Source organism: Ornithodoros turicata, chromosome 1, assembly GCF_037126465.1.
Source record: "Ornithodoros turicata isolate Travis chromosome 1, ASM3712646v1, whole genome shotgun sequence".
NCBI lineage: Eukaryota > Metazoa > Arthropoda > Arachnida > Ixodida > Argasidae > Ornithodoros > Ornithodoros turicata.
The window spans coordinates 136,622,743-136,638,509 of record NC_088201.1 but is presented as its reverse complement, the minus strand read 5'-3'; the positions used below and the strand labels follow the sequence as shown (position 1 = coordinate 136,638,509).

At 44.7% G+C, this 15,767-nt stretch overlaps 3 protein-coding genes across 3 annotated transcripts in view; 1 reads left to right on the top strand and 2 right to left on the bottom strand.

Annotated features, from left to right (window-relative positions):
• LOC135378637 (zinc finger protein 782-like) overlaps positions 1-15,767 on the bottom strand; it is a 252,369-nt gene that overhangs the window by 39,874 nt on the left and 196,728 nt on the right. The gene's annotated exons all lie outside the window — the stretch shown is intronic.
• LOC135369585 (uncharacterized) lies at positions 269-6,843 on the bottom strand. The gene is made up of 4 exons (XM_064603118.1): positions 6,702-6,843; positions 4,287-4,502; positions 703-4,224; positions 269-642 (listed from the first exon to the last, which is right to left on the bottom strand). Coding segments are annotated over exons 2-4 (3,549 nt in total). The 5' UTR covers positions 4,288-4,502; positions 6,702-6,843; the 3' UTR covers positions 269-616.
• On the top strand, positions 8,096-14,660 carry LOC135369569 (uncharacterized). The gene is made up of 4 exons (XM_064603117.1): positions 8,096-8,237; positions 10,428-10,643; positions 10,706-14,226; positions 14,287-14,660. Exons 3-4 carry the CDS (start codon positions 11,862-11,864, stop codon positions 14,310-14,312), a joined length of 2,391 nt encoding a protein of 796 aa, XP_064459187.1. The 5' UTR covers positions 8,096-8,237; positions 10,428-10,643; positions 10,706-11,861; the 3' UTR covers positions 14,313-14,660.

Sequence of the window (15,767 nt, the reverse complement as noted above, 5' to 3'; positions counted from 1 at the left end):
GTTTGGCTCCACCCCTTCACGCTGATTGGTTCAAAATGACCCCACTTTGATTGACAGGCCCCCTTTTGGCTCCGCCCACTTCACGCAGATTGGCCCCTCCAAACCTACTGATTGCTGATTGATCCATCCACTTCGCGCTGATTGGCTCCTTCTAGGACAGCTGATCGGCCAACCCAGTGACCCCGCTACAGCTCTATCTTAGACAAACAAAAGGAATACATTGCAACGTTTATTGAGTACATCATGGCTGTCTTGGAGAGATTGATTCCTCTGATGCTGGGCATGGTTCCTCGGAAGTGACGAATCATGTAGGTGTCTCTGGGACAGCGGCTAAGAAAAGTTTCATCCTCCGTGAGTTGACACATTCCACGCGCACTGGACGCTTACGTCCAGTGGTTGAAGGCACGTGCGTAGCGATCCAGTAGCGTTCTTGTCCAGCTTAGGTACCACATACCAATCTGTGATAGTGAAGATATCACCAGAGAATTCAAGCGGGTAGGTGTGCTTATCCTTCTCGAGCTTCATGCGTCTTCAGTTGCAGGTGTCCAGCGCCAGCGTGCATGAGACGAGCGAGAAGAGAACGAGCTACCATATCCTTCCACTGGTCCAACTGACGCTACTCCTTCTCATCCTCTGCATTATCTGAGGAGAGAAAGAATGCCCAGTTAAATCACGCTATCTCCGTCATACACTCAAGCTTACCATATTCGCAGCTTCCGTATGGGTAGGAGTCGATGTCATTGTAGAGGTATCGTTTGTCGTCGTACGCCATCAGACTTCTTTTCACATTTCTGATGGTGTACATGCACTGTTTCTTTCCCACTATTGACACCTGTTCGTGCGATACGCTAGTGTGCTTGAACAGGGTATCGTGGTACGTATCATGGAGGAGGTGTTTGCGCACAATGTTCTTTTTGACCCCTTTAGCTCTTGCAATTTGTTTTCCCCCAGCTAGTTTGATGGAGTACATTTTGGCTTTCAAGCATATTACTTCCTCTATGGGTATGCTACCGGTTTCACTTTTGAATGCACCAAGCCTACCACGATTCCTCTCGCTGTACAGTGGATGACCCCGATCGAAGGAAGACAAGTCTAAATGGTCGTCGGCGATCACACGTAACTGATCTTCGTAATCCTTGCAGAATAGGCCGAGGATCAGAGAATCCGTGTCAAAGTAGCAGGTAATCACCGGACAAGTGAGCTTGCTCAGCAGAGTTTCGTAGTAGAACGAGTACATCGTTAATTTACTCAGTTCTAAAATCGTGAAGCCAATCTGCAAGGGGAAATCACATCGCACTTTTCTTTTGCGCATTTCGTACATGACACAATCGGGGGACAAAATTTCCATTCGCACGCATTCTGCCCGACTCCCGAGGCGACTCGCCGTCTCCTCATCGAAGGCTACTCGAATATCCCTCATGTTAAATTTATTTAAAAGCGTTCTTCCGAAGACCGCATTATTTGAGATTTTATAGAAATTTTTTTCAAACGTCGTGCCTGAGGCAACGCGCCTGGCAACATTGTCCTCAATGTAGGGACGCAGGAATGGTGCCTGACGAAATTTTAGGATTCGGTGAATTTTTGTCACCCTCATGCCCAATCTACAGTAGAGTGCGAGCAGTGCGTAATGAACGACATACTCGACCTTGTCCTTGCACGTCAGCAACAGCTTTTTGCTGTTAGCTGGCTGATACATTAATTCTTCGAGAAGACCTCGCTGGAATGGCGAGAGCCATTCCTCCGGGACCACAGCCTTCTCGGGAGCCAGGGGGAAGTACCGCGTTAGAGCGTGGATAGATTTTGGATACTCCAAGTCGCACACATACACGTACCCCACCTCCGAATCCGTGGGGTGACGCATAAAATCCACAGAGCTAAAATCCTCGACCCACTCGAAATCGCCGACGGGGAGGTGCTTTACCATACTGAATCCGTAAAGATTGTTGCAATCTATGTATGATATGTACACCTCCTCTTTTTCGGGATCATAGCCACTACACAGAGGGTTGTTAGCCCGCAAATGACGCCTGCTCGCCTGACAGAGCCCGCCCCTAACACCCGACTCGATGGTTCTGTACATGTCCTCGTCGATGATTAACTCCAATTTTGCCTGCGTGTAATTTAGAGCACATTGCCACGAATAGGATGCCAGAGAAACACAATGAAGCAATTCTAATCCACGCGCGTCGTAGCACAGTCGTCGAAAGTGCTGCATTACATCAGCATGTAATAGGGCATCCGTTTTCAGGTACAGTGCATTATAATCCCTCAGATTCGAGCATCCAAAATGTTCAAATACTTGCAGCGCATACTGGTAGTCTTCCTCGCTTATATCCTCCCCAGTGAGATCATTTCGGAAGGCAGATTTTGCCGGCAGAGCCAATTCGTCGTACACCGCAAAAGAATTAACGTGGCTGTATGGGAATACACCTTTACGAAGCAGAATTTCGTAGTCGTTTCCAAATACCTGCTTCAGGCACTGGAACGCCTCTGCGCCCCCCATGGATTTGACGGTTTCCACGAGCTCTCCCAGCGACGAATTTAGGTACTGCATGGTATCTCTGAATAGGAAGGTGCCAATTTCGAACGATCGAATTTTTTCCATGGAACTGGCCACAATGAAGGGAGCTCGCTTCCACCCGAGAAGGTGAAATTCCCGCAGCAGTCCGGCCAAATCGTAGGCCAGATTGTGCACCATGATCGGTAATTTTTCCCTCGTCGTGCACGCCACGTTACAGGGGCTGCACAGCGTCGCAATGTAATTTGTGTCCCCGGTAGTACATCGCTTGGAATGGTCGTGATGACGGACACGGGGTAGATCTCGCGTGAACTCCCGTTTACAGTACGCGCAATGGGTGGCAGCTCTGTGCTCGGCCCGTTGCTCATCATTCAGCACCATTGTGGCGGGGCAGGCATTCAGGGCAACCATCTCGTCCCGCATTTCCATCAAAGCCTTCACGCACTGCCTCGCGGAATCTTCACCGTGGTGCGTCCTGACGCGCATCACCTTCGAGTCGTGGGTGCGCACGAGCACGGCACAGAAGCTAGAGGTGACGTGACGCTGCATGCCAACACCACTGGGCGCGAGTACGCTCTCCGTGTCCAACGCGACGACGTAGTTGTACTGCTGCTTGTACTGTATTTTATTAAATTCTACAAAATTTTTGCCAGGTTCGCAAAATTCCAATAAGATTTCGTTCACGTCCGCGCACAGGCGACGATGTTTCGCCATGCTCTTTTCCTCGTTAAAAGAGCGCGTGCAACGTTCGCATACGAAACACCTATTGTCTCTCATCAGTAATCGTTCGAGGGACTTGATTCCAAAAAAATGTTCATCTATAGCCAATAAGTGAATTTTCTTTTCACACTCGAGTTTTGGGGGTCGCGACACGTGCACTCCCTGATCGACGTACTCGTACACGTAAACGGATATCTTGTTTTTGTCTTCGAATTCGTCCAGATCAGAAAATGAAACGGGGAAGTGGCTTGGCCACCAGTAATCTACTGCATAATTTTCACATTTTTTCCACGAATTCCTTTCCTGTGGGTGCAGGAGAGCGAGCGTATTGTATTTAAAACATTCGCCCTCCTTGCGTGCTGGTAAATGGATATTCGTTAACACGTTCCTGCGTTTAGCCAGATTCGTGGGAAGTACCCCATTGCACCCGAATTTTTTAGTTTTCACAGCAGAAATACACATTTGAACTTTTTGGACGTCAGTGGATACAAACCCACTACCCTCGCGCTGGTAATTTTCAATGCGCCCGGTGGACTCCTGAATCACATCCATCAAAGTATTTGCGATAGCTCCGTCGCTGTGGACTTCGCGAGCAAGCGCCATAAAATGAGCTATGTGCGCGGTTACATCCCCTCGATTTTCTTTCATCATTAGAACGTCAGAACAAATGCAAAACCTAAAGGGTATTCTTTGCGCTCGCAAAATAGCAATTATATTGTGGAGGTGGTTCATTAAATATTGTCGCAAGTCCTCTACTCCCTGATCGTGAACAGATGCCAATAGCACAAACGCTTTGACGATACCTCGAAATGCGCTATCAGTTTGAAAGAAAGGCAGGAAGGAAATGTCCACATAGGGATGTGATCGCTCGACGTGAGCATGCAATGTGGCAGGTGAAATGTCTGGAGAAGATGGTGAATTCTCTTCCAATGGCTCATCATCCCCGATATCATGAGGATCAAAAAAGCAGAACACGCATCTAGGCACTGAAAAAAAGAAGAAACACTAAGAAAACGTGCACCACAAAGCGTGGATGAAAAATACTCACTCTTGAAGCGAGCTCCGCACACTCCCGAAGTGACGCGAAGACTGCTGCCTCTTTACACATCCTCCCCATTTATATAGCGGCGACCTCGCTGCATGCCCCAACATGCACGGGTGCGGCGAGTCGTCATAGCCTAAAAATAACCTGCTCTGCATGTTCAAGGTCGCAGCTTGCCCTTGGCTTCACGTAATGCTCCGTCCGCCTACACCATTGCCGTACCTGAGCGCAAAGTTCGCTCTCATCACATGTCATTCCGATATGCAAGTTGCTTTCATGAGCAGGCACACAACCATCCCTTTTTGTTCACAGTGGCCGTGGAATTTCAATAATATTACTTAAAAGAAACAAATTGCAGTGAAATGCAGATTCATCTCAGACAGGAATTTCTACCCTCAGCGTTAAACCCTCAGATACCAGCATTTCTGCTCAAATAGCAAAATAGCTATGACCTCAAAAATTAAACACATGCTAACAAACTACCATCAACTGCTATCAGATAATTATTGCATAATGCTAAATACTCAATTGCATTGCCCCTAAGTGAAGAAAGCGCAGGACAAGGGTACACAAATTCACTTAAGCGATGAGGGAAAAGGCTTAAAACCTCAGGAATAAGCGCAGAGTCACCACACATCGCTACGCAGCTAACACAAGATAACAACAAGATACTAGCGGCGGGTAAGATTGTAACACTGCTAAACAAGCCCCAACATGCCATGATGACGTCACAAACCAGGAAAAAAGCACACACAGCAGCTCAGGAATGCACAAGGAGAGGTGCTTTATTGGAATCTCTACTCCTGGCTCAGACACCAACATTTCTGCTCAAATACCCATAACTGCAAGATTAAGCACTGCTTACTTTATCAAGATATCGAACACCCAACAAAATCAAACAAACAACCCCACTTCCACTGACAGAACACTATTCAGCTTTTACGCAGGAGGCTTTCTTCTACATAAAAGTAGAGAAAATAAGAAAAGAGCAGCGAAAAATTACACGCACTTTTGCTCGCATAGCTATAAGAGAAAAAAAAAATAAAATAAAATAACGACGCACACGCTAATAAACTGTGACAAAGACACCCATTTCTGCTATCAGATAATTATTGCATAATGCTACATACAGTCGCATTGTCCCTGCGTAAAGAAACCACAGGACAAGGGTACACAAATTCACTTAAACGATGAGGAAAGGCTTAAGACCTCAGGAATAATCGCAGAGTCACCACACATCGCTACGCAGTTAACAAAAGATAACAACAAGATACTAGCGGCGGGTAAAATTGTAACACTACTAAACAAGCCCCAACATGCCATGATGACGTCACAAACCAGGAAAAAAGCACACACAGCAGCTCAGGAATGCACAAGGAGAGGTGCTTTATTGGAATCTCCACTCCAGGCTCAGACACCAACATTTCTGCTCAAATACCCATAACTGCAAGATTAAGCACTGCTTACTTCATCAATATATCGAGCACCCAACAAAATCTAACAAACAAACAAACAAAAACAAACAAACCCACTTTCCGTGATAGAACACTATTCAGCTTTACCAAGTGATTTTCTTCTGCCTTAGCAGTCAAAGAAGAAAAGAGCAATGAAAAATTACACGTACTTTTGCCTGAATAGCTATAACTGCAAAAAAAAAAAAAAAAGAAAAAAAAAAAAACGAGGCACATGCTAATAAACGGGGAAAAAGGCACTCATTTCTGCTATCAGATTATTATTGCATAATGCTACATACACAGTCGCGTTGTCCCTGTGAAAAGAGAGCACAGGACAAGGGTACACAAATCGAATTGGGAAAATCACTTCTACTCGCGCAGCATAATACGATATACGCTGTTTTTTTTACGTGTGAAAATTACAATAAGAAGCCACCTGCTATGCAAGTGCAACAACCCTTATTTTTAAACCAACACTTCATGCAATACCACATAAATTTATCACTCGAGTCACACGAAAAGGCATACACAATGTACTTACTGGTTAAGTGGGGTCACAGTTGCACACACACACACACACAACACAGATACAACGAGCGACAGTGAAAAATAAGAAATTACACGCAATTCTGCTCGAATAGCAAAGTGTCAAGCATGACAAAACAGATTTTCTACCACCAGAAAATTATTAAACAGAATAACACAATATTCGCAAAAATTAAGCTTGTGTGGCAAACACACAACCTGAGGAACACACCTATTCACATCTGCTTTCTGAATTTGTTATACAGGCGTGAGCGATTCGATAAGAATAAAGCACGCTGCTTGGAGAAAGCATATATCATGTGTAACGCAGTCTACTCTATTGAAAATGCGATAAACCTTATTTTTCAAACAAAAAAATCACAGTCGGCATAATATACGGCAATATCGGCAATATCACTGAAGTCAAACACAATGAACTTACTTGTCAAGTGGGGACCCAGCTGCACAAACGCGCACGCACACTCACACATTTTTAGTGCCTCACAACGAGCAAAAACCCAAGGTCTATTCACAGCCACATAAATTCATATTATTCCTCACGTCAATAATTATCCAACCATCGTCAAAACGGGGAACACGCATATGCCAATGCGAAACAATAGGCCTTCCCGCCGGATGTAATACGATATCGCCAGTCGACCGTCCCAAAGCAAAAAAGAAACACAGCATCTCAGGAATGCATGTTGCCTATACATCCAAGAACAGCGTGCAGCAATTATAACACAGAATGAGATTCATTTCCTTGTACTTTTGTTTTGCTTGCATATAAATATTTCACAAGAAATATTAGAGAGTGAAAAAGGAGAACAGCATTCGCTACACCCTGTAGCTCTTATCATTTTTAAACAAACCAGTTTTCATATGTTCATAACCACACTACCATTCACTAAATAGGGGAGTCACTAATGATTCAAATAAGATAAAATATCATTCCATCATCATTGATTGCAAACTTCACGCAAGAATAAGCAACTGCTGCGTGTCGTATTTTTCTTATAAGAAACACCAAATGGACTCCCTGTTAAATACGAACAGAACGTTTTTTTTGTATTTTGTATTTATTTTTGTCCTTTCCAGCAGCTCATTACTTTGTGCGAGTCATCAAAAATTAAAAATTTCTGATCTGCTGATAAAACAGTGTACGGGGAAACGATAACGGAGCGCGCGTCATTGCGTCAAGCGTGTCCTAACTGCGTGAACGGGCCCAATGCAGCTCACGTGGGGGGCACACTGTTTTATCAGCAGATCAGAAATTTTTAATTTTTGATGACTCGCACAAAGTAATGAGCTGCTGGAAAGGACAAAAATAAATACAAAATACAAAAAAAATCGTTGCTGTTCGTATTTAACAGGGCGAGATTGAGTCCATTTGGTGTTTCTTATAAGAAAAATACGACACGCAGCAGTTGCTTATTCTTGCGTGAAGTTTGCAATCAATGATGATGGAATGATATTTTATCTTATTTGAATCATTAGTGACTCCCCTATTTAGTGAATGGTAGTGTGGTTATGAACATATGAAAACTGGTTTGTTTAAAAATGATAAGAGCTACAGGGTGTAGCGAATGCTGTTCTCCTTTTTCACTCTCTAATATTTCTTGTGAAATATTTATATGCAAGCAAAACAAAAGTACAAGGAAATGAATCTCATTCTGTGTTATAATTGCTGCACGCTGTTCTTGGATGTATAGGCAACATGCATTCCTGAGATGCTGTGTTTCTTTTTTGCTTTGGGACGGTCGACTGGCGATATCGTATTACATCCGGCGGGAAGGCCTATTGTTTCGCATTGGCATATGCGTGTTCCCCGTTTTGACGATGGTTGGATAATTATTGACGTGAGGAATAATATGAATTTATGTGGCTGTGAATAGACCTTGGGTTTTTGCTCGTTGTGAGGCACTAAAAATGTGTGAGTGTGCGTGCGCGTTTGTGCAGCTGGGTCCCCACTTGACAAGTAAGTTCATTGTGTTTGACTTCAGTGATATTGCCGATATTGCCGTATATTATGCCGACTGTGATTTTTTTGTTTGAAAAATAAGGTTTATCGCATTTTCAATAGAGTAGACTGCGTTACACATGATATATGCTTTCTCCAAGCAGCGTGCTTTATTCTTATCGAATCGCTCACGCCTGTATAACAAATTCAGAAAGCAGATGTGAATAGGTGTGTTCCTCAGGTTGTGTGTTTGCCACACAAGCTTAATTTTTGCGAATATTGTGTTATTCTGTTTAATAATTTTCTGGTGGTAGAAAATCTGTTTTGTCATGCTTGACACTTTGCTATTCGAGCAGAATTGCGTGTAATTTCTTATTTTTCACTGTCGCTCGTTGTGTCTGTGTTGTGTGTGTGTGTGTGTGCAACTGTGACCCCACTTAACCAGTAAGTACATTGTGTATGCCTTTTCGTGTGACTCGAGTGATAAATTTATGTGGTATTGCATGAAGTGTTGGTTTAAAAATAAGGGTTGTTGCACTTGCATAGCAGGTGGCTTCTTATTGTAATTTTCACCCGTAAAAAAAACAGCGTATATCGTATTATGCTGCGCGAGTAGAAGTGATTTTCCCAATTCGATTTGTGTACCCTTGTCCTGTGCTCTCTTTTCACAGGGACAACGCGACTGTGTATGTAGCATTATGCAATAATAATCTGATAGCAGAAATGAGTGCCTTTTTCCCCGTTTATTAGCATGTGCCTCGTTTTTTTTTCTTTTTTTTTTTTTGCAGTTATAGCTATTCAGTGCAAAGTACGTGTAATTTTTCATTGCTCTTTTCTTCTTTGACTGCTAAGGCAGAAGAAAATCACTTGGTAAAGCTGAATAGTGTTCTATCACGGAAAGTGGGTTTGTTTGTTTTTGTTTGTTTGTTTGTTAGATTTTGTTGGGTGCTCGATATATTGATGAAGTAAGCAGTGCTTAATCTTGCAGTTATGGGTATTTGAGCAGAAATGTTGGTGTCTGAGCCTGGAGTGGAGATTCCAATAAAGCACCTCTCCTTGTGCATTCCTGAGCTGCTGTGTGTGCTTTTTTCCTGGTTTGTGACGTCATCATGGCATGTTGGGGCTTGTTTAGTAGTGTTACAATTTTACCCGCCGCTAGTATCTTGTTGTTATCTTTTGTTAACTGCGTAGCGATGTGTGGTGACTCTGCGATTATTCCTGAGGTCTTAAGCCTTTCTCATCGTTTAAGTGAATTTGTGTGCCCTTGTCCTGTGGTTTCTTTACGCAGGGACAATGCGACTGTATGTAGCATTATGCAATAATTATCTGATAGCAGAAATGGGTGTCTTTGTCACAGTTTATTAGCGTGTGCGTCGTTATTTTATTTATTTTTTTTTTCTCTTATAGCTATGCGAGCAAAAGTGCGTGTAATTTTTCGCTGCTCTTTTCTTATTTTCTCTACTTTTATGTAGAAGAAAGCCTCCTGCGTAAAAGCTGAATAGTGTTCTGTCAGTGGAAGTGGGGTTGTTTGTTTGATTTTGTTGGGTGTTCGATATCTTGTTAAAGTAAGCAGTGCTTAATCTTGCAGTTATGGGTATTTGAGCAGAAATGTTGGTGTCTGAGCCAGGAGTAGAGATTCCAATAAAGCACCTCTCCTTGTGCATTCCTGAGCTGCTGTGTGTGCTTTTTTCCTGGTTTGTGACGTCATCATGGCATGCTGGGGCTTGTTTAGCAGTGTTACAATCTTACCCGCCGCTAGTATCTTGTTGTTATCTTGTGTTAGCTGCGTAGCGATGTGTGGTGACTCTGCGCTTATTCCTGAGGTTTTAAGCCTTTTCCCTCATCGCTTAAGTGAATTTGTGTACCCTTGTCCTGCGCTTTCTTCACTTAGGGGCAATGCAATTGAGTATTTAGCATTATGCAATAATTATCTGATAGCAGTTGATGGTAGTTTGTTAGCATGTGTTTAATTTTTGAGGTCATAGCTATTTTGCTATTTGAGCAGAAATGCTGGTATCTGAGGGTTTAACGCTGAGGGTAGAAATTCCTGTCTGAGATGAATCTGCATTTCACTGCAATTTGTTTCTTTTAAGTAATATTATTGAAATTCCACGGCCGCTGTGAACAAAAAGGGATGGTTGTGTGCCTGCTCATGAAAGCAACTTGCATATCGGAATGACATGTGATGAGAGCGAACTTTGCGCTCAGGTACGGCAATGGTGTAGGCGGACGGAGCATTACGTGAAGCCAAGGGCAAGCTGCGACCTTGAACATGCAGAGCAGGTTATTTTTAGGCTATGACGACTCGCCGCACCCGTGCATGTTGGGGCATGCAGCGAGGTCGCCGCTATATAAATGGGGAGGATGTGTAAAGAGGCAGCAGTCTTCGCGTCACTTCGGGAGTGTGCGGAGCTCGCTTCAAGAGTGAGTATTTTTCATCCACGCTTTGTGGTGCACGTTTTCTTAGTGTTTCTTCTTTTTTTCAGTGCCTAGATGCGTGTTCTGCTTTTTTGATCCTCATGATATCGGGGATGATGAGCCATTGGAAGAGAATTCACCATCTTCTCCAGACATTTCACCTGCCACATTGCATGCTCACGTCGAGCGATCACATCCCTATGTGGACATTTCCTTCCTGCCTTTCTTTCAAACTGATAGCGCATTTCGAGGTATCGTCAAAGCGTTTGTGCTATTGGCATCTGTTCACGATCAGGGAGTAGAGGACTTGCGACAATATTTAATGAATCACCTCCACAATATAATTGCTATTTTGCGAGCGCAAAGAATACCCTTTAGGTTTTGCATTTGTTCTGACGTTCTAATGATGAAAGAAAATCGAGGGGATGTAACCGCGCACATAGCTCATTTTATGGCGCTTGCTCGCGAAGTCCACAGCGACGGAGCTATCGCAAATACTTTGATGGATGTGATTCAGGAGTCCACCGGGCGCATTGAAAATTACCAGCGTGAGGGTAGTGGGTTTGTATCCACTGACGTCCAAAAAGTTCAAATGTGTATTTCTGCTGTGAAAACTAAAAAATTCGGGTGCAATGGGGTACTTCCCACGAATCTGGCTAAACGCAGGAACGTGTTAACGAATATCCATTTACCAGCACGCAAGGAGGGCGAATGTTTTAAATACAATACGCTCGCTCTCCTGCACCCACAGGAAAGGAATTCGTGGAAAAAATGTGAGAATTATGCAGTAGATTACTGGTGGCCAAGCCACTTCCCCGTTTCATTTTCTGATCTGGACGAATTCGAAGACAAAAACAAGATATCCGTTTACGTGTACGAGTACGTCGATCAGGGAGTGCACGTGTCGCGACCCCCAAAACTCGAGTGTGAAAAGAAAATTCACTTATTGGCTATAGATGAACATTTTTTGGAATCAAGTCCCTCGAACGATTACTAATGAGAGACAATAGGTGTTTCGTATGCGAACGTTGCACGCGCTCTTTTAACGAGGAAAAGAGCATGGCGAAACATCGTCGCCTGTGCGCGGACGTGAACGAAATCTTATTGGAATTTTGCGAACCTGGCAAAAATTTTGTAGAATTTAATAAAATATAGTACAAGCAGCAGTACAACTACGTCGTCGCGTTGGACACGGAGAGCGTACTCGCGCCCAGTGGTGTTGGCATGCAGCGTCACGTCACCTCTAGCTTCTGTGCCGTGCTCGTGCGCACCCACGACTCGAAGGTGATGCGCGTCAGGACGCACCACGGTGAAGATTCCGCGAGGCAGTGCGTGAAGGCTTTGATGGAAATGCGGGACGAGATGGTTGCCCTGAATGCCTGCCCCGCCACAATGGTGCTGAATGATGACCAACGGGCCGAGCACAGAGCTGCCACCCATTGCGCGTACTGTAAACGGGAGTTCACGCGAGATCTACCCCGTGTCCGTCATCACGACCATTCCAAGCGATGTACTACCGGGGACACAAATTACATTGCGACGCTGTGCAGCCCCTGTAACGTGGCGTGCACGACGAGGGAAAAATTACCGATCATGGTGCACAATCTGGCCTACGATTTGGCCGGACTGCTGCGGGAATTTCACCTTCTCGGGTGGAAGCGAGCTCCCTTCATTGTGGCCAGTTCCATGGAAAAAATTCGATCGTTCGAAATTGGCACCTTCCTATTCAGAGATACCATGCAGTACCTAAATTCGTCGCTGGGAGAGCTCGTGGAAACCGTCAAATCCATGGGGGGCGCAGAGGCGTTCCAGTGCCTGAAGCAGGTATTTGGAAACGACTACGAAATTCTGCTTCGTAAAGGTGTATTCCCATACAGCCACGTTAATTCTTTTGCGGTGTACGACGAATTGGCTCTGCCGGCAAAATCTGCCTTCCGAAATGATCTCACTGGGGAGGATATAAGCGAGGAAGACTACCAGTATGCGCTGCAAGTATTTGAACATTTTGGATGCTCGAATCTGAGGGATTATAGTGCACTGTACCTGAAAACGGATGCCCTATTACATGCTGATGTAATGCAGCACTTTCGACGACTGTGCTACGACACGCGTGGATTAGAATTGCTTCATTGTGTTTCTCTGGCATCCTATTCGTGGCAATGTGCTCTAAATTACACGCAGGCAAAATTGGAGTTAATCATCGACGAGGACATGTACAGAACCATCGAGTCGGGTGTTAGGGGCGGGCTCTGTCAGGCGAGCAGGCGTCATTTGCGGGCTAACAACCCTCTGTGTAGTGGCTATGATCCCGAAAAAGAGGAGGTGTACATATCATACATAGATTGCAACAATCTTTACGGATTCAGTATGGTAAAGCACCTCCCCGTCGGCGATTTCGAGTGGGTCGAGGATTTTAGCTCTGTGGATTTTATGCGTCACCCCACGGATTCAGAGGTGGGGTACGTGTACGTGTGCGACTTGGAGTATCCAAAATCTATCCACGCTCTAACGCGGTACTTCCCCCTGGCTCCCGAGAAGGCTGTGGTCCCGGAGGAATGGCTCTCGCCATTCCAGCGAGGTCTTCTCGAAGAATTAATGTATCAGCCAGCTAACAGCAAAAAGCTGTTGCTGACGTGCAAGGACAAGGTCGAGTATGTCGTTCATTACGCACTGCTCGTACTCTACTGTAGATTGGGCATGAGGGTGACAAAAATTCACCGAATCCTAAAATTTCGTCAGGCACCATTCCTGCGTCCCTACATTGAGGACAATGTTGCCAGGCGCGTTGCCTCAGGCACGACGTTTGAAAAAAATTTCTATAAAATCTCAAATAATGCGGTCTTCGGAAGAACGCTTTTAAATAAATTTAACATGAGGGATATTCGAGTAGCCTTCGATGAGGAGACGGCGAGTCGCCTCGGGAGTCGGGCAGAATGCGTGCGAATGGAAATTTTGTCCCCCGATTGTGTCATGTACGAAATGCGCAAAAGAAAAGTGCGATGTGATTTCCCCTTGCAGATTGGCTTCACGATTTTAGAACTGAGTAAATTAACGATGTACTCGTTCTACTACGAAACTCTGCTGAGCAAGCTCACTTGTCCGGTGATTACCTGCTACTTTGACACGGATTCTCTGATCCTCGGCCTATTCTGCAAGGATTATGAAGATCAGTTACGTGTGATCGCCGACGACCATTTAGACTTGTCTTCCTTCGATCGGGGTCATCCACTGTACAGCGAGAGGAATCGTGGTAGGCTTGGTGCATTCAAAAGTGAAACCGGTAGCATACCCATAGAGGAAGTAATATGCTTGAAAGCCAAAATGTACTCCATCAAACTAGCTGGGGGAAAACAAATTGCAAGAGCTAAAGGGGTCAAAAAGAACATTGTGCGCAAACACCTCCTCCATGATACGTACCACGATACCCTGTTCAAGCACACTAGCGTATCGCACGAACAGGTGTCAATAGTGGGAAAGAAACAGTGCATGTACACCATCAGAAATGTGAAAAGAAGTCTGATGGCGTACGACGACAAACGATACCTCTACAATGACATCGACTCCTACCCATACGGAAGCTGCGAATATGGTAAGCTTGAGTGTATGACGGAGATAGCGTGATTTAACTGGGCATTCTTTCTCTCCTCAGATAATGCAGAGGATGAGAAGGAGTAGCGTCAGTTGGACCAGTGGAAGGATATGGTAGCTCGTTCTCTTCTCGCTCGTCTCATGCACGCTGGCGCTGGACACCTGCAACTGAAGACGCATGAAGCTCGAGAAGGATAAGCACACCTACCCGCTTGAATTCTCTGGTGATATCTTCACTATCACAGATTGGTATGTGGTACCTAAGCTGGACAAGAACGCTACTGGATCGCTACGCACGTGCCTTCAACCACTGGACGTAAGCGTCCAGTGCGCGTGGAATGTGTCAACTCACGGAGGATGAAACTTTTCTTAGCCGCTGTCCCAGAGACACCTACATGATTCGTCACTTCCGAGGAACCATGCCCAGCATCAGAGGAATCAATCTCTCCAAGACAGCCATGATGTACTCAATAAACGTTGCAATGTATTCCTTTTGTTTGTCTAAGATAGAGCTGTAGCGGGGTCACTGGGTTGGCCGATCAGCTGTCCTAGAAGGAGCCAATCAGCGCGAAGTGGATGGATCAATCAGCAATCAGTAGGTTTGGAGGGGCCAATCTGCGTGAAGTGGGCGGAGCCAAAAGGGGGCCTGTCAATCAAAGTGGGGTCATTTTGAACCAATCAGCGTGAAGGGGTGGAGCCAAACAATGGGCCTGTAAATCGAAGTGGGGTCATCTCAAACCAATCAGCATGAATTGGCGAGCCAAAAAGGGGCCTGTCAATCAAAGTGGGGCCACTAACCAGAGGGATTAGAACTGGCTTGTGTTGGATTAGAAATTCCTAGAACTGGATTAGAAAAAGGATGTTCTTATAGCGGTCCCCCCTATACTACTACTATACTCCCATAGTCTAGTTTCGAACGTACTGTCGAAATATAGACCTTACGCAGCGTCTCTCGATCTGCACCCCAGGACTTGTGAGAAAGGATTTTAAGGATATTATTTGATTTCACACATTTGACCTTTAAGTTTTTAAGATGTGGCAAAAAGGTGAGCTTTTTGTCAAATGTAACACCAAGGAATTTGTGTTCATCTCTTACGTGAATGTCATGCCCATTCAGTTTCAGTGTTGGTGGAGGAAAAACACCCCTAACTCTTGAGAAAGGAACACATACAGTTTTCTCTGGTGAGAACTTAAAGCCATTCTCTGTAGACCATTTCACCAACTTATTTATAGCCAACTGCATCTGTCTCTCACATATTGTCAGGTTCGTAGACGAATAAGAGATTTGTATATCTACGTAAACAGAGTATGTTATAGATGGTGGCATTACACTGGCTACAGAGTTTATTTTAACCAGGAATAGGATAACACTCAGTACGGATCCCTGTGGGACGCCGTTCTCCTGCACAAAATCATGGGATAGTATTGTGCCCAGTTGAACTCTAAATGTTCGATTCTCAAGGAAGTTTGAAATGCACTTGAGAATACGACCCATAATACCAAAGGAATATAAATCTTGTAGAATGCCGTAACGCCAAGCAG